At 40.6% G+C, this 18,615-nt stretch overlaps 1 protein-coding gene across 8 annotated transcripts in view; it reads right to left on the reverse strand.

Moving 5' to 3' along the window:
- DENND5B (DENN domain containing 5B) overlaps positions 1–18,615 on the reverse strand; it is a 93,316-nt gene that overhangs the window by 50,654 nt on the left and 24,047 nt on the right. For 4 of the 8 annotated variants that reach the window (XM_075602675.1, XM_075602678.1, XM_075602674.1 and 1 more), the window contains exon 2: positions 697–762. The exons of 3 other annotated variants lie outside the window; for them this stretch is intronic. In XM_075602675.1, coding sequence (XP_075458790.1) covers positions 697–762 — 66 coding nt within the window. Of the gene's footprint in view, positions 1–696; positions 763–13,991; positions 14,056–18,615 lie in introns of all 8 variants that reach the window. One more of the 8 variants, XM_075602681.1, reaches the window with a different exon arrangement.

Genomic DNA, 18,615 nt, shown 5'->3' on the forward strand with positions numbered 1-18,615 from the left:
TACTCCAGGACTAAAAATCTTAATGACCTTGTAGAAGTTCCTGAGCTTAGAGATTGCTAGAGTTTCTCTCTAAATGTTTCACATGATTTGTTTCATGCGTTTAAAGCATATAACAGTATGTGAAACCTCGCTGTGTTCAATTTCACAGTGTTACAATTTTGCCACTACATTTTTACCTAGTTGTTAATGGATTCATTGAATTTAGAGCTCAAATACAAGTTTAGCTGGTAAAAATATATTATTTGTTCAATCTGAAATTGTGATAATTGTATGCTCATTTGGCAAGGTTTAATTTAACGTGGAACAAACAGTTTGTTTTACCAATCAATATCTACTGATCTGAAGCCACCAATTATACTTCTGTTTAAATACTGAATGTCTATGTATCTGTACAATAAAAGTCTTACATTTGACATTGTTGTGCTTGGTATACACTTTTTGTTTTCTTTTTTTAAACCTAAAAGGGTAGGTAAAAGCCTGCTTGAGGTTTATCAAGATGTTTAGCTCTTTTGTAGAACACAGATTAATCAGCCCCCGTGAGAAAGATGCACAAATGCACCAAGGAAGGATTAGGGTGCAGGTTAGAGAGAGGTGAGACATCCAGGAGAGAAAAGTGAAGAATTACTTGGTGATTTTCAAAAAGCTGCAAGGCTGGTGAAGTGCACAGAGGGCTTTTATTGTTGAGCCCTAGTTTACCTGAGGTTTTATTTTCAGTATCTTGGCTCCTGCCATGTCGATCTGCTTCTAGCCATTGGTATAAAACTACATAACATAATAGAAACAAAAAAGGAAGTATGAACAATACACAATCTGAATGAAAAAAATAAAATAAAAAGACATACATGTTAGTAAAAAGCATGGATATGCAATATCAAAATCTCAGAAGTATCAAGTCAAAGCAAAGAAAAACATAATGCATCAATGTTCAACATGAGGAAATACATGTCTTAAACTCCACCAGGATACTTTTATGTGGTATAATTACAGAGATTTTATGAATACATGTTTTGATCGCATCTAGGAGTATAAATTGCGCAGTTTTAAAATCCCTTTACACAAACTTCAATTTAATAAATTAATTGATGAGGGAATGAATGTTAAGGCAAAAACAAACAAAAAAATAATAATAATAATATATATCTGCCTCAAATTATGTAACCGTACAGGGAAAATAAAATCTCTTCAAAATAAATAACTAAAATAGTTGTTCACAAACAAGTGGCTTTTAGAAGAGGGATTTGCACTGGTGCTGCTGGTTCATAGACTAGTATAAAAGAAAAAATCCAGATGTTTAAACAAAATATATTTATTTATTAAAGTGACCATAACATGCACATGCCTAGATTCACTGAAGGGCGAATATTTTTCCTTTATCAACCTAAAAGCCATATTGAATAAAAGGCTTTATACTGCAACGAGTAATTAACACCAAACTCCAATACCTGGAGAAAGACTACTGTCAAAAAATATTGCTAATGTTTCCTCACCTACCCCAGGCTGGCCTATGTATATAATGCAGACAACCACTGAAATAAAAATAAAAAAAAGAATAATCTAAAATAGGGAACCAACAATGCTGGATTCCAAATGTGGAAAAGTGTGTACCACATGTGCTCTCTAATTCAAAGAATAAAAAATTCCATTCTAAAATAACAGGAAAGCGTCCAAGCGACGGCCGCATGACGTTTAGCGGTTCAGCCAATGAGGGCAAACCATTCACGTTACGTCCACGCCTCCCCATCAGCTGAACATCACTGAGAAGCAGAGTTCACATTCACGCAAGTGACAGGTGCGCGCCACGTGCACACGCTCCGTGGCACGCGCAGTAACTATCTCAGTCTTCGTCTGTTTACCAACTAATAAGCAATATCATTTTAAAGCAAATCTGAAAAAGTATAGGGAGCAAGACAGAAAAGGATCCTGCTGCAAGCATTTAAGCCAGGAGGATGACACGGGATTGCAGTAATTTTCATGTGCAGAGTGGCTAGTGCAGAAGGACTGTACTATGGAGAGCAGACTGTTTACAAAGACACTGGTAGAAGATAAATCGCACAGGTCTCCTTGTAAGAAAAATGTACTCCGCTCAAAGCAAAAAACTTTAAAAAAAATTTAAAAAACCCTAACTGATGCTTGGAGGGCTTCAGGTGTCAAAAGTCTCAGTCCCACCAAGAAACCTACAGTATATCATTTTTCCATTGAAATGCTAGCAGCACCCAGGCATGTAACACCATTTCAAATGTTATTTTAGAGACATATTGAGCCCAAGCTTTTAAATCCCTCTCTAAAAGCCACAACACATCTCATAGCCGCTATACGTAATGCCTAAGGCTTGGTCCCAGTGTCCGCGTGCGTCACACACGCAAGGTATGGCCCTCTATGGGGCCGGCACCAGTTGCTGCCTGCGGGTCCTGTTACAATGCGCGATCGCCTTTGCCAAAAGACAAGAATTTTGTCTTTTGGTGCGGCAGCCGAGCATTGGCCATGTCACGGCGGTTTAGCCAATGAGGACGAACCAACCGCATGACGTCATGGCCGTGCCCCCGCCACGAGTTCCCAGTAGTCCACCTGGTCGTGCTGATGCCAGCAGTCGGCACTGATCGACATTCCCATTTCCATTTTTATCTAAGATGTGACGCTCCGTTCAGGAGATAAAAGCGTTTTGAAATATTAAGTGTCCAGGAGGCCAAAATTCAGCTTTGCAAAGAGCACGTGTAGTCTAAGGCCCCGGACATGGTGCCGCAGACCGCCTTAAGGCAGTGTTCGCGTCCATGTGGCGTGCAGGTGCACGGAAGCGGGAGGGAGCGCGCATTGCGTGAGAAATCAGTCAAACTGATTTCTCAGCGTGACAGAAAGGTCACGTGAGCGGTGTGACGTCACTAGTAACGCCCCCCACGGCCAGGGAAGGCACCCCCGCTTTCCCTCAGCCTCCGCACGGGAGAAGGACCCATAGCCGCAGCCCCAGGGATACAACGGTAACCTCGGAAACTAGATATTTGTTGGTGAACAAACAAAAAAAGCCTCAGGATTTTTAACATTACAAAAACTTAAGGAAATAAAAAGCTGCAGGACATGCACAAGGGTCAGGATACAGACTTTAAAGGATCACAGTTGCATGAGAAGAATGCAGCATTTGCAATCATTTGGACAGAGTTTAGGCCTTTTTGTTTTAGAAAATTGAAAGGTGAACAGTTACAGTACTTTCGGATTCTTTCTTTATTCACGTTACATCATAAAATGAATATATTGACATATTTTTGCTGCATTTCTTAGGGGCTTCTAATTAAGAACATCTGCTCCGTGAAGCAGGGCAGTAACACACACACTTTCACATTGTCCCAATGCAGTCCCAGAGGCTTTATTCATAGCAGGCACAAGTGATCCTGAACAGTGCAGCCCGAGGACCGAAAACATTACTCACATGCCGTGTGATTCATTATCTTGGAACTTTGCACATGTAAAATTCCTTAAAGCAGCAATACTAAATTGCCCCCTTTTCCCTTTTTCCCCCCTTATATGTACAGCATGTGACAATGTATAATTCTACATTCTCACCTAAACTGGCAACCGTGTGTTGCTCCTGTTATAAATCTGTTAAAATCCTGATTGTGTGACTGAGGCTGGGGCCATGGTACCACAGACCGCGTGCGGAGCGAACAGACGGCCTTAAGGCAGTGTTCGCGCCCATGCGGGCGCATGCGGGAGCGCGCGTCGTGCAAGAAATCAGTTCAAACTGATTTATTGGCACGAAAGGCCGGTCACGTGAGCGGTTCGCCCAGCTCTGTGACGCCCCTAGGCCCGACCCCCACGGCCTGGCGACATGCCCAGGAAAAGCATCCGCTTTCCCACGGCCTCCGCACGCATCCATATGGGCGAAGACACCATGGCCCCGGCCTTACAACAGCTGCTTCAGTCAGTGTAACTCAGCAGCTACAATGTATCCTTAAATTACTACAGTAAATTATTGTTACCACTTGCAGCTCAAACTGCTGGGTATATTGGCAACAATTATCCCAAACAGAAAAGTGTTGCAAACATCTTGCACTGCTGGGGAGGTGGCTAAACCGGCTATAGAAATAAAAGGATGCTTTAAAACCGCATTAAAAATGGCATTAAGAGTGAATAATTTATTTTATTTTTATACAGTACGTATTATCCAATACCACAGAACTGTTTTTATTTTTTAAACCCAAGTTAAAATGTCACATGTTTAGCTACTTTAACTCTTCCAGTGCCATGTCTAGTGGCAGGAAATGAACACTACACATATTGGATAAATTAAAACGTATTTGCAGAAAAGCACATACGATACGAGTATGTTCTTTTTCCGCTCATAAGATTTTCTTTACAGTGTTAATAAGCACATTACTACAATCCAGTGTCAATTGTCAGACGTGTTCGAACCCTTCAGATTAGAGTAATAAAATATTGTGACCTTGCTCAGAATGTATCCATTATCTAGCAGCAGTGTAATTTTAGAAGCTGTTACCAACAGTGTCAGCTTCTTAATATAGCTACACTGTAGTCACCAGACCAGATGTGGAATAACACTACCTAAGGAAACAGAGCAGCAAAACAAGTAATTACTTCAGTTTATTAACCCAGCGCAAATTCTCCCGCCCCCAGTTTGTGCACCGCTGTATTAACCAACACACCTCAAATGAAAAAAAACAGTAAAAATCCAGTCACAGTATACTGTAGCTAGCTCCTACATTTCAACGATCTCCCATGGATACAGAGCCGTGAATAAGGGTTTGAATAATTCATGGTGGAAATAAAATAAAATCTGACAAGTTAACTAGTGAATTGTTTTAAAGGGATACTGTTGTGAGGCAGCTCCCACAGCAGAAACATACCTTAAATAAGCAAAAAATACACTGCATTTATGTTTTAGGCCATAATACATACTGTAGTAGCAGAACATTTACAAATAAAATGTATGGCTCATAAAATGCAGTTCACCACAACCACTCAAATGTTAGCAACAGCATCATGAAGGTTTAGATTACACTATTCAAACAAACCTAAAGGATACATTTGTTGATGGTTGGCTAGATCTGTAGGATTAAAAATGTAAGGTGGGAATTGGGCCAAAGTGTAATACTACAGCGACAGGTTTACGGTGTCACACCTGGACGATAGATTTACCCAATGGGCGGAAGAACCTGGGCTCAAGTGAAATCCTCGAGCAAAGTCCATTCTTTGATCACGGTTTTGGTCCTGACCACCTCCAAATAATGAAGGGCAAGTTTTTGCCAAGCAATTCTGTAAGTGCATACGGTTTTAAGCTTGTGTCAAATTCAGTAAAATTACAGCACTAGGAGAAGATGTCCTGTCTGCACTTCCTCTTATCAGCCTCAAGCCTTCCATTGCCAGAGGGGCCTATATCCTTTTGGCATCAGAAGGATTAAGCAATTTTTCAAAAGTTCTATGCATAATAATTTTAAATAAATATTTGTTTAAAAGAAATAGAAACCTGTTGGAGAATTTCACTGTGAAAAATGTGATCATGAACAAAAGTTGTATAAAGGTTTATCTGTATTGAACAAGAACCTAGATATACTAGGAAAGTACGTCGACACATCTTATCTGCATACAAAATATTCTGAAAGCCAGGGGTCATGTGTAAGATGATTTAGCCCAGATAGTGTCAACTCAGCCCTCTTTTCCAAGCACAACAAGTTCTGTTTCTTTTCTTTACTTTATTGAGGGAAAGCAGGGTAAAAGACAGGCACTTGTGAAGAGATGTTGGTGTTTAAATAGTGTCTCTCTGTGGGTGCCTTGTAGTTAAGAGCAGGTGAAAAGATAATCCTACCATACAGGAGTTACAGCAGTGCTCACTCATCCAGAGGTAATGGTGGAAAAGGAAGTGAGGAGCAGGGGTCACACTAAGGTTCAGTGAGACTGCACTAACTGTCAGCAAAAGACAGGGGGGGAAATGGGAAAGCCCAAAATTAGGAGGACTGGAGATGTTGCCAGAGCAACCAGGGGTATGACAGACTAGAAGGAAAAAGAGATACATAATGTATCCATTCCATCTGCACTGAGAGTGATCTGCAAGGAAAGTGACATCCTAGTGCAGCTAGCAGGGGGAACTGCCAAGGGAGAGGGGGGCTGAACAGACAAGGCAGACAAGGCAGACAGGGGTATTTCTGTTCCATGACACAATGCCACGTCAGATGTAGTTGGCATTATGAATGATTATGATCACATCGGTATTGCGTATGCAAAACTTTATATAAAGGATTGAATCTCCTTGAACTCTTGAAAGCAACAATATACACCTGACCATTAATAGCAACTGTTCTACCATTTTTAGAGCTATAATAACCAAGTAAAAGAAAAATTAGCAGATAACAGTTTACAGTTTAACATTCTGATTTACATGCTCCCTGCTTAAAAAAAAAAATAAATGAAAAGAAGAATGTTAAATATTTACTGTGAGTGTTTTTAGAAAGCCAACTGCATTTCTAAGTTGAGAATAGAAAAAAGTCCAATCACAAGGATTGAAAAGAAATCTTCAAAATGTGGACAGAAGACCGGTAAGTCCAAATAAATCATGCAATTTTTTTAATTAAATATCAAAGGGGAATTAAGAAGAAAGTTAAAACACAAGTAAAAATAATCAATCGGTATAAGAAGAAAATGAGGTATAAGAAGAAAAAAAACCACAAGTAGAAATTCATATTTGCAAGAACCAATGATTGAGAGCGTCAGTTCAGCTCAAGTAAAGGTGGAAACAGTTTTTAGCCATTATCATATACTGTACCCGGGTACAAATAATATCTAAACAAATAGTAAAAGGATACAAAGCTAACTAAGACCCAATACAGCATCTATTAATACAGGGGGGCGCAAACTTTTTTCCCTGCGCCCCCCTGACGGCTATCCCCTCGCTCCCGCGTCCCCCCCAACCCCAACTTACCTGCGCTCCGGCGTAATGACGTCACGTTGCCATAGCAACGTGACGTCACGACCTCGCAGCGTCATTTTGATGCCGCGTTGCCATGGCGCCGCAGGGAGGAAGCCGCCGGAGCCACGGTAAGTTAGGTTTACAGAGGCCCTGCAGCTCCCCCGGCACTTAATTTAAGTGCCTTCGGGAAGCGCGCGGGGCCTCTGTAAACCCCGCGCCCCCCGTCGGCAGTGTCGCGCCCCCCCTGGGGGTCGCGCCCCACAGTTTGCGCACCGCTGTATTAATACATTTAAAAATAACAGGGTTAAAAATATATGAAAAGCTCATGAATAACTCCTACATCACAAACTAGGTATGGAACTACTGCTCAGCCAGAACATGGATAAAGGAGATCTGTAGATAGTGAAAATCAGTATAACGTCCCGAGCATCCAACATCTTGGACGCAAAAATATATATTTGATCACATAAAATCAAGTGTTGCTAGTTCAGCAACTCCAATGTTTTCCATGAAGAAATACATTGAGTTACCGTTCGTTTTCAAGTATGTCCCGGGCACAGAGTTGACAAATACATGGTTACACATCATATGCAAGACATTGCATGTTAAAGATAATATAGGTTATAGGTGTGTGTAACTGTTACAGACCAGATTAAAATATGAGACAGTTTTAATTTTAAAAGAACTTAGACTGGTGGTGTCTTTGAGTCTCAGGTAGATTGTTCCAGTTGTGGGGTGCATGGTAAGATGAGGAGCAGCCAGATACTTTGTTGAGCCGTAGGACCGTGAACAGTCTTTTGGTGTCAGATCTCAGGTGATAAGTGATGCATGTGGCAGGGGTGAGAAGCTTGCCCAGAAAGTATTTGAAGGCAAGATAGGAAAGATTAATTTTGCAAAACAAGTGTATATATTCACTGCGCTTCTCCGTGTAGGAGCATGCTGCTGGTGAAAAGACTGGCCATACATATGTGAAAAAACAGTAAGTGAATCCCTGCGCTTCTCCCATTGGCAACAATAAATGGGGAAATAAATATTCATAGTGAAACCCAAGTCTGTAAGACAAAGGAGACTTTTGGTTACATCCTTTGATCAAATAATGACAAGCCTGCTAACCAACGTCAAGGTAAGTCATGCTCCTTACACAGAGAAGCACGTGGAGGGGAAAAAAAATAAAAAATTATATACATTTGTTTTACATTTTCTGTTGGGTCGAATTAAATCTATAGCAGCACGCTTCCAGTGGGCACCACTATTAGGGTGTGATTGATGTATTTAGCTAATTCACCTGTAACTGCTTATTGAGCTTTTTGTGAGAGGTTAGTCCCTCCTTTTCAAGGTATATAATCTCCCAGTAAGGTCCCTGTAAATTCCCTTTACTTAGCTGCACTAAGTTACATAAGCTTATGCTTAGTTTATTAACCCCTTCATGGTATATTTCAGAACATTTGAATGCATTTTAGCATAGGGACCTGCTACTGAGACTTACCTTGATGTTGGTTAGCAGGCTTGTCATGATTTGATCAAAGTATGTATCCAAAAGGCTCCTTTGTTTTACAGACTTAGGTTTCACTATGTAAGATTAACTTTGAGCCTAGACTCGAGTGATGGCCAATCTAGTTTTTTAGCATTTCGCAGTAATGTGTGTTGTAGTTACATTGGAGGACAAAGCGGCATGTTAAAGTTGGAGGGTATCTAGTTTGCCAAGGTGAGTTTGGGGTGCTGTATCATATACTATGGCCCCATAGTCTCTAATTGGCATTAGCATCTGCTGTGCGATGCACTTTTGACTGGTGAGCGTTGGGAGGATTTGTTACCATAAAGTACACCAAGTTTGGCATAGGTTTTGTATGTCAGGGTATCAATGTGCCATCCAAATGTTAAATGGGAGTCACACCATATGCCCACACATTTAAAACTAGTGATGGGCTAGGATGGTGTTAGAGTTGGTTATGATCTGTAGTTCCGTTATTGGTAGCTTTAGAAATTTAGCCTTGGTCCCAAAATAACATTGTTACAATTGTCAGTGTTTAAAAAGTTTGTTTTGAAAAATCCCTGGTCTTCAATGGAGCACACCCTGACATTTTATATTATAGTGGACAGGTTTTTTTGGATAAGGGGTGGGTATGTATGTATTTTTTTTGTTTATTGCAGCGCGCTTTAATATTTTTCTTTAAGTTGCAGTGCCAAGTTGTTTACCAACTAAACACTTTGTTTAAGATTTAGGGGCCTATGCAGAGAGCAGCGCTTTTTAAAATTGGAGGGGGGAATAAAAAGTAGGTTTAATGGAGAGTTTTATTCTCCATATGCAGAAATGGGCGAAATCCGCTATTTTTAGCATTACTGCATGTGGAGAATTGTAAATGAGGAGATGCGCGCAGCTGAAAGGGGAAAAAAAAAATCGCGCATTTTTTTTTTTCCTATAGCCGGCGAGCTCCTGCTTCTTGCCAACTTTAGTTGGCGGAGAAAATTGAAGAAAATCGCGCCAAAAACAGCCGCTAGATGGCGAGTGCGCCTTTCTGAATTCGGATATTTTTCAGACTGGCGAGATGTATTTTCTCACCAGCCGCGCGGCGAGATTTTCAAATAGAAAAAAAAAATGGCGCGTTTTTCCTACCTCGCCATTTTCAGCTGTTTTTTGCGCGATTTTCTCCGGAAAATTGCGAGATTTTAAATAGCGCTGCTCTCTGCATGAGGCCCTAAGTGGCTGTCTTTTTGGTTATGTAGAATTGTGATATTCAATCTTCTGCAGTGCTGGAAGCCAATAAAAACAGAGGAATGCATATTACGGTACATAATGACTTGCAGCTGCTTTTATTTGTAATAAAACTATAATCACCTGGTGAAACCTCCAGCAGAGATAATAACACCAGAATAATTACAACTGCCCAGAAAAGGCTCTCTCTGCATGAAAGAATATACAAGATTTACCATGGTAGAAAAATTAAAATTCAGGTTACAAAAAACAGAAAATTCCCTTACCATTCATTTTCTCCTGGTCCCTCTGACAGTGCCTGACATGAAGGATATGCTCCTCCCAGCTGAGCTAGGTAAATAACATCTGACAGATCTATATAAGCCCTCCTGCTTTGGTCTCTGGTCAGCTGTATGTTTAGCCAAGCTTGCCATTTACATATATACCTTTTTTCTACTTCCTACTGCAGGTGAAACTATCAGAAAGTTCTGTTAATCTACCAAAAAATCCTTCATTAAAGAAAACAGAACAGGACGGGAACTACCTATGCTCTGCCATGGAGGAACCAGGATTAAATAAATGCTAGGAAAAATGACAGTTCTCTCTTGTCCCTCCATGTCAGGGCATGACATCAGGGAATGACCCAAAGCAGTTCCCCTTTACCAAGGTTGGGTAAATTATAATGATACAGCCGCATGGAAGACCTTCCCTTCCAAATGCGGCCTATGAAGATGCCGAAACAACTCTACGGTAATGTTTTGTCAACGTATGGAGTAACAACTATGTGACGGCTTTACAGACTTGCTCTGCTGATGCCTCCTGTTTTACAGTGTAAGATGTAGTCATTGCTCTTGGGGAATGGGCCTTAATGGTGAATGGGGCCTCCATCCCTGATGCCTTGTATGCTTCCAATGTAGGCGTTTTAATCCATCTTTCTATTGCGGTCATAGAGGCTATTTTGCCTTTTTGCGAACCTGTAAATAATAATAATAATAATATAAAAAAATAAAAGGAATTTGTCTTCCTGAACGGGAGTCCGAGATATATAGCTTCATTGCTCTTACTACAATCAACGTATGCAATTACTTACTTTTGATTTTTGGGTCGAGGACAAAGATAGAACGTCCAGCTATTAATATGAAAAAAGGTGTCCTAAGAACTGCCTTCTAGTGAGAAATACAAAATGGAGGATCGCAAGAAAGAGCTAGTTCACGTGATCTTCTTCCATATGTGATGTTTGTTAATGAGGATTTGAAGGACCTTGGCGTGCTAGGATCACCACAGAATCTCCAGGCCGTCAGATGAAGCATTTCCAACATTGGATGGAGGATTTGCCCTTGTGACAGAAGCTATGGTGTTATTGAGAGTGTCCATGGGGATTCCAGTGACATCCTAATCTGGTCTGCAAACCATTATCTTCATGGCCATACTGGAGCAATAATGGTCTCTAACTTCTGGATCAGTGGTATTGGAGTAAACAGACTAGAGGGTACTTTGAATCTAGTCTTGGAGCATCTACTCCATGTGCCCATACATTCCAATGCCTTGAGAAGTTCTGGCATTTGGTGTCAAATCGTATTGCCATCAAATCTATTGACTTCAAATTTGCACACAACCTGCTAAAATAATCGGCTGAGTCAGTGACCATTCTCCCGGGTCTATGGTTTTGTGGTTTAAATAATCTGCTTGAGTGTCGTCTTCCCCAACTATATGCTCTGCCATACTGGCTGGAATGTTGAGTTCCACCCACCTGAAAATCATGGGCACTGCTCTGGCTGCCTGAAAACTTATTTTGCCTCCCTGGTAGTCAATATGAGACCATCATCAAAAATGAGGGCAAGAGGGATTCAGCTTGCTTTTCTCATAATGGATCAGACAACCCTGCCTCCCTAGGAATTGCTGTACTAGATGTACATGAAGCATGACCTCTTTACTGGAGCTTGCCTTTATAAGGACGTTCTACAGATAAGCGACTAAAGATCAGCTATTGGCCGATTACCAAGCTGCTAGCGGTTACAGTGGCTAACACCAGAGGGATTGTGTAAAGGCCGAATGAAGTGCTCGGAACTGTCAATGCTGATCCATCACTGAAAATATCAGGCATTTTTGGTGTAACTGATGAACGGGAATGTGCAGGTAAGCATCCTTGAGATCCACTGCTGCCAATAAATCCTTTTTTCTTGTTCTGATAATGTATCCAATGTATTTCATCTTTAAGAACCTTTTTCTGATTTATTTGTTCAGATCTTTGAGGTCTAACACCAGAGAGATGAATACTATGAAGTGCTACAGAGAGCTCAGCTCCCCAACGTCATACACATAACCAGGAGAGCTACCATGCTGCCTTATATGCTCCTCGTCAGCAGACGCTTCCGGTCACCTCTGGGGCCACTGGCACGCAACGATGACCAACCTACCCTGCTGCTTACAACATGCATTATGACGCCAGAGTAAGGGCAGAAGTGGTGGTTCCTTTTGCCCCAGAAGTTGGCAGTTACGATAGCTGGCCCTGCACCTGGCCCTGGCTGAGGTCCCCCATGCGAGGCTGCATGGTCATGGATCACATTTGCGGCACAGAAGATCTTTACATATGGGAGGTTGGGGGAGAGGGGTGTAGAAACGCTTACACACTGCACCTATTCTGAAGGCTATGCAGGACGGGCCATGTCTACGACGGAAATGGTTCACGTATTGATGGCCAGCGGTTCCTGGGTGAGAACTGCAGAGCGATGGTGGCCCGTGGATGAGCTCCATCCCCAGAGGGCAACAGGAGTGGCTGGAAATAAGGTACATATGGCAAGTGAAGAAAAAAAAATGGAAACATGTCAACCTCTATGTAGGACACAGAACAACTGTCAGAGACCAAAGGAGGAGGGAGGGGGGCTTATATAGTTCAAGTCAGGTGGGAAGAGGATATCACTGACTGTCAGTATCAATCCTAACTTTGCTTCATTGATTTAAGACAAAGTTGTCAATTTCCTCTGAATTATTGTACTTGCATAAAATGTTTGTTAATAAGACGTGAACATTTAAAAAAAAAAAAAAAAAACCTTTTGAACCGTCATAAGTGGCATATTTTAAGTTAGCATAAAAATACTAAAATAGTAAAAACAATGCTTTATTGCAAGTAGTTAAGGTGTTTCATACAGGAAGAATGGGCAATCACACTTACCCAGCTGTTAATGCGGGTATAATTAGGAAATAAAGGGGAAGTGAAAAATGCAACATACATGTGTTACTTTCAGATACATAGTCACAGCTGTAGAATTAATTTGCTCAAACATTTCATTGTTGGTGCATTCAAATACACCAAGCAACTAATGAGTAAACTAACAAAATGCATCAGTGTGCTGTTACTGATCAGTGTGTAAATGATCAGTGTGCTGTCAGTTACACTGACCTAGCAAACAAGGCGACCACACTTAGATCTGATCATGGGTATCAGAGCTTGATGTTAATGGCCAGTCACTTCAATGGCAGTTAACGCTAACCAAACTCCGATACGAGTTCTCAGAGCTTCGTGAATTCCCCCCTTAAATCACATTTTCAAGAAGGATTACGGTTTTGACGTTACTGCAGAAAACGTGTGCCCATACACTTTGCAAGCATTATTTTGCCTTGCTTTCTGTGTATTTCATATGACTATGACGACTGACTAGTTAGTCAGCAGCCTATAGCTTATCTGTACAACGTTAAAATAAAACAATTTGTAATATTGCAGCTTCCCTTGTACAACGTTTACTCTGATTACTTTCAGAATATAGAAAATCGAATTATCTAGTCCAGGGGTGCGTAACTTTCCCCCTGCCTGCTCTCCCCCCCCCCCACCTCATCTTTGGTGTCAAATGACGCCACGCAATGTGATGTCACATGACCCCGAGGCGTCAAGACAAGGACAGTTGCAGAGGCCTCACACATTCACATCAGCATTTAATTTAAATGCCTCGTGGAAAATCTTGCACCCCCAGTTTGCGCAATCTCTGATCTAGTCCATGGCAAAAAATATAAAAAGATATAAACAATAGATATTGCTGCACACCAATAAAGAAATCCACGTGGCCCCGTTTCCTATTTGGAAAAAAAAAAATTAGAAAAAGACAAATCTGATCAATGTTTTAAATAATGTTTGTTAGATATGTAATTAAGGATTAGGTATTTTCTTTGATTATATTTGAACATGAGACAGTAAATCAGTGTTTTTCTATAGGGGTTGCTAGGAACTGTGGGTTCCCAAGGCATCCCTAACATTTTTATCTCATTTTAAAATGGTATCAAATACAGAAGAATTTACAATGCATCTGATCTCAGACACACTATTAGATAGGGTTGGGGTTCCTTACAATGCATCTGATCTCAGACACACTATTAGATAGGGTTGGGGTTCCTTACAATGCATCTGATCCCAGACGCGGTATTAGAGAGGATTATGGTTCCGCAGAATTTCACAGGGTTCCTGAAAAAAAAAAAGGAAGGGTTTGAAACCACTGCAGTAAATGCTGAATGTTTACATAGATTTAAAAAGTTGCTTCTTATTCTAAGAATTACTAATGCAACTTGCTTCTTGTCATGAGATTGTAGCTAACACTGAAATGAAACAAGCATACTAAACTAAAACTATTGGTGGTTTACCAGCTGCATTTCATTTTTGTCAAAGCTCAGCAACACATTTTTCTCATGTATCTCGGAAATCATAGTTGCAACAGAAATGCAGTCGCCGAAGAGAAATAATAATAAAAAAAAAGGACAGAGTAATATAACTTGGATAATATTATACACTGATGCAATCAATCCTAAGGCAGCAAGTGTACTAATCCTGCAGAACAACCTTATTACTATTAACACTGCCGCAGGGTTCCATTCTACTGTGTCCTTACCAAAGCTTAAGGCTGATTAGTCCTGACAATTCTAGCTTAGGATCCCTGCCAGGCAGAAAGATGAACAAAATCTGTTTGTCCACAGGGCAAGTGACAGCAACAGTCACTGAGGCTCAAAATCTGTTTTATTAGAACCATTTCTTTGTTCCGTAAGAATAGGTTAAATTAGCACAGCATGAGACAGAGGAAGAGACTAATGCCAAGTTTAATTTGTACTGTATGTTAAAATGTACACAAAAGAAAAAATCAGTGTATACTAAAGATAAAATATAGAGGTTTTTACCTGCACCTTATCCTTATGACTGCCAGAGGGTACAAACATGAGTTGCTGTATCCTTTGCCATTCAAGGGGTTAAAGTGTAAATCAAGGACAAATTCATAAAGAATTTAAGATAATGCTAATAGCCAACACAAACGAAACTCCTCTGCAGGGTAGAATGAATAAATCCAAACTCAAAAAATATTAATATAATTTAACACACCCTTAGCAATTCTCAGGGAACAGTGGATTCAAGTATATGAATTACTTTTGTTTACCCATTTGCCTAAGGATGGCTTAATAATTACTTCCAAATCAAAGAATAGAGCTTGGAGCCCTGACAAAAACAGTAACTGCCAAGACAGTTTACCTTAGAATTTTTTTTTTTAAAAATCTTTATATTGCAGGCCTATAAACCGACAAAAACAAAAAAACAAAAAAAATGTACGTACACTTAGATATGTCACCAGGCTCATACTAGTCCACTGGTTAACAGGAGAAAGGTCATCAATAGGTGGGTCATTTAAAGTCCAAAATGGCAGTCTCTAGGAATGACTTGGAGACACCTCAAATCTAAAGAATACTCAGAGTGCAAATTCAGGAAATATATCCGAGTGCATGAATGTATCATTTGTCTTTCTATATGGTATTAACAATTGAATGAGAGTGTGACAAAGTCACAAAGTCACCCACACAAAGTACATTTATGGTGCACACCACATTGATATTTATATTTTATTCAGTGATGATATGTGAGAAAACCATAAGTGATAAAGGTGACAAAAATAAAAAATACAATTAAAAATCCCACGTGGTGCTAGCTGATTAGTCACAATATTAATAGATCAATATACTTCAAAGCTGTGAACAATGCAAACAGCTAATGATTAGTGAAGTCTACCCAGACAGTCTAGTAAATCTGGAACGCTGAGACCAGTATATAAGTCAAATTGCACAATTCATCTGGCAACCAATCTAGTAGCCATGTGTGTCGTAGTCTCAGAAGGCAATCAACTGACCGCAGCACACTGACAAATACATAGGAGTGAATCAATGGGAAGTCCCTGTTGCTAACCTAGCATATGAATGCCGTTACTAGTAACAGCCCAGCTCCAACATCGCTGGCAAATTGTACTCGGGAAGACCTATTTCTAGTGACACAATTAACACATGTAGTGCATGTAGCACTCAAGTTGCAACACAATCACTCAAAAGTGTAGCCATATGATACTTAGCTACAGTGCTGTCAGTCTCAGCCCTCCAGGAACGGCACCACGGCTAAACGAGTCTCAGCAGTGACTGAATCAGACGCACCACGTGACGTCACCGCGTCACTGTGCCCACGCCCTACGCGTTTCTCTCCAGGCGGAGCTTCGTCAGGGGCAAGTGGATAACGGATCAACCCCCAAGCTGCGTTATATACCTTCAAGAGTGAATAATTACTTTAACACAGCTGGCAGATAAGGGATAGCCCTTATTAGCGCTTTACACTCTTTTGCGCAATCACCTTTAGTGTTTGAAACCTCTCGGCCAGCTGTGTTAAAGTAATTATTCACTCTTGAAGGTATATAACGCAGCTTGGGGGTTGATCCGTTATCCACTTGCCCCTGACGAAGCTCCGCCTGGAGAGAAACGCGTAGGGCGTGGGCACAGTGACGCGGTGACGTCACGTGGTGCGTCTGATTCAGTCACTGCTGAGACTCGTTTAGCCGTGGTGCCGTTCCTGGAGGGCTGAGACTGACAGCACTGTAGCGAAGTATCATATGGCTACACTTTTGAGTGATTGTGTTGCAACTTGAGTGCTGCATGCACTACATGTGTTAATTGTGTCACTAGAAATAGGTCTTCCCGAGTACAATTTGCCAGCGATGTTGGAGCTGGGCTGTTACTAGTAACGGCATTCATATGCTAGGTTAGCAACAGTGACTTCCCATTGATTCACTCCTATGTATTTGTTAGTGTGCTGCGGTCAGTTGATTGCCTTCTGACACTACGACACACATGGCTACTAGATTGGTTGTCAGATGAATTGTGCAATTTGACTTATATACTGGTCTCAGCGTTCCAGATTTACTAGACTGTCTGGGTAGACTTCACTAATCATTAGCTGTTTGCATTGTTCACAGCTTTGAAGTATATTGATCTATTAATATTGTGACTAATCGGCTAGCACCACGTGGGATTTTTAATTGTATTTTTTATTTTTGTCACCTTTATCACTTATGGTTTTCTCACATTATATCATCACTGAATAAAATATAAATATCAATGTGGTGTGCACCATAAATGTACTTTCTGTGGGTGACTGTGACTTTGTCACACTCTCATTCAATTGTTAATACTATTAACTTCTAGTACATAGGTAGCACCCATTTGTGTCTAAACTATGACATGTGAATTACACAAAATTGTTAAAATTGTTATTATTGACTAAGTGAGCGGTGTGTTTCCTCTCCTGTGTTGTGTCTTTCTATATGGTCAACAGGATACGCAACATTACAATATAGGGAATATAAAGTACAAACAATAATCAGACCAGCAAGTAGATGAGAACATAAGGTCAAGGGACACCTGGAGCTTACATGGCAAGTAGTATACTGTAATGCGAGACTCCCGTGCATAGTAGGTGTAAAAATGCATTTATTACAAGTGCAAGTCAGGTATGTCTGGTGCATTTGGAGTCAGATTTGGCATAGATAATTAAGCAACATGCTTCCTTTATTTTTGGACTTGGGAGGGGTTTGATTTCCTCTGGCTACCCCATTTTTGTGATGTCACTGTTCAGCTAGTGTGTACAAGCAGAGCCCCCTTTCCTGCCACCCCTTAACTTTATTGGTACTCTAAGGACAGGGTGGGACAAGGATAAAGAAAACATTTGTCAACTTGATTGACAAACACTTCTCCATTCAGATGCCCCTAACATTTAATGTGTAACTAATTTCTCCAAAAATTAAAGCAGCCAAATCTTTACTATTAGCATTGTTAGAATTGTTTAGCAAAGCCAGTTAGACAGTTAGACAGTTGAAATTATGTTTTGAGAGCGACTTTGAAAAGGAAGGTGCTGGATAAACCCCAAGTGGAAGAGTTCCATAGGCATGGAGAGATTAGCAAAAATGTTAAAGACAGGAGTTCTGTCAAGGTAGAAGGTGCAAAGACGGGCCAACCTTGGATTGAGTGCAAGAGGCAAGTAGGGATGTAACAAAATATCAAGAGTTCAGATGCATGGAGGAGCAGTGGCGTTCACCTTCAAGAAAAGTTGTAGATTTTGTATTTTATACAGAGATTAGGAAGCCAGCAGGCCGATTTCAGTAGGTCATAAGCATATAGGAGGCCAGAAAAACATGATTGATCTGCAGCATTTTAAATAGTTTGCAAAGGGGGAAAAAAAATAAAGTGCAGCAGGGCAGATACAAGGATCTTACAGTGATTGACGTGATAGAATGAGGGCATGCATTAGTGTTTTAGTAGTCAGGAATGGAGGAATAAACAGCAGGATTTAGTTCAAGTGTTTACTGTATATGCGGGAGTGAAAGTTGAATGTAACCCATAGGCAATGTATTTGAGACTAGGTGGATAGTAGTGTTATTAAAAAAATGGATAACTGAACAAAGAGGCATGGTATGGGAGGGAGTATGGGGAATTATCTTAGACATCAGGTTTGAGGCAACAGACATTCAGGCACAATCTGTAATTTGTGTAAGGTTAGGTGCAGATAAATATAGTTGTGAGTCATCAGCATAATGATAGGAATCACCCAGTGAAAGTGTATATAGAGAAGGAGTTGGTAAGTGACTGATCTGTGAAGTAGGTAGGAAGAAAACAAGGACAAGGCAGTGCCACCGAAACCAAGAACGTGAAGAATGTGCAGGAGAAGAGGGTG

Source organism: Ascaphus truei, chromosome 5 (genome assembly GCF_040206685.1).
Source record: "Ascaphus truei isolate aAscTru1 chromosome 5, aAscTru1.hap1, whole genome shotgun sequence".
In the NCBI taxonomy this organism is placed as follows: domain Eukaryota; kingdom Metazoa; phylum Chordata; class Amphibia; order Anura; family Ascaphidae; genus Ascaphus; species Ascaphus truei.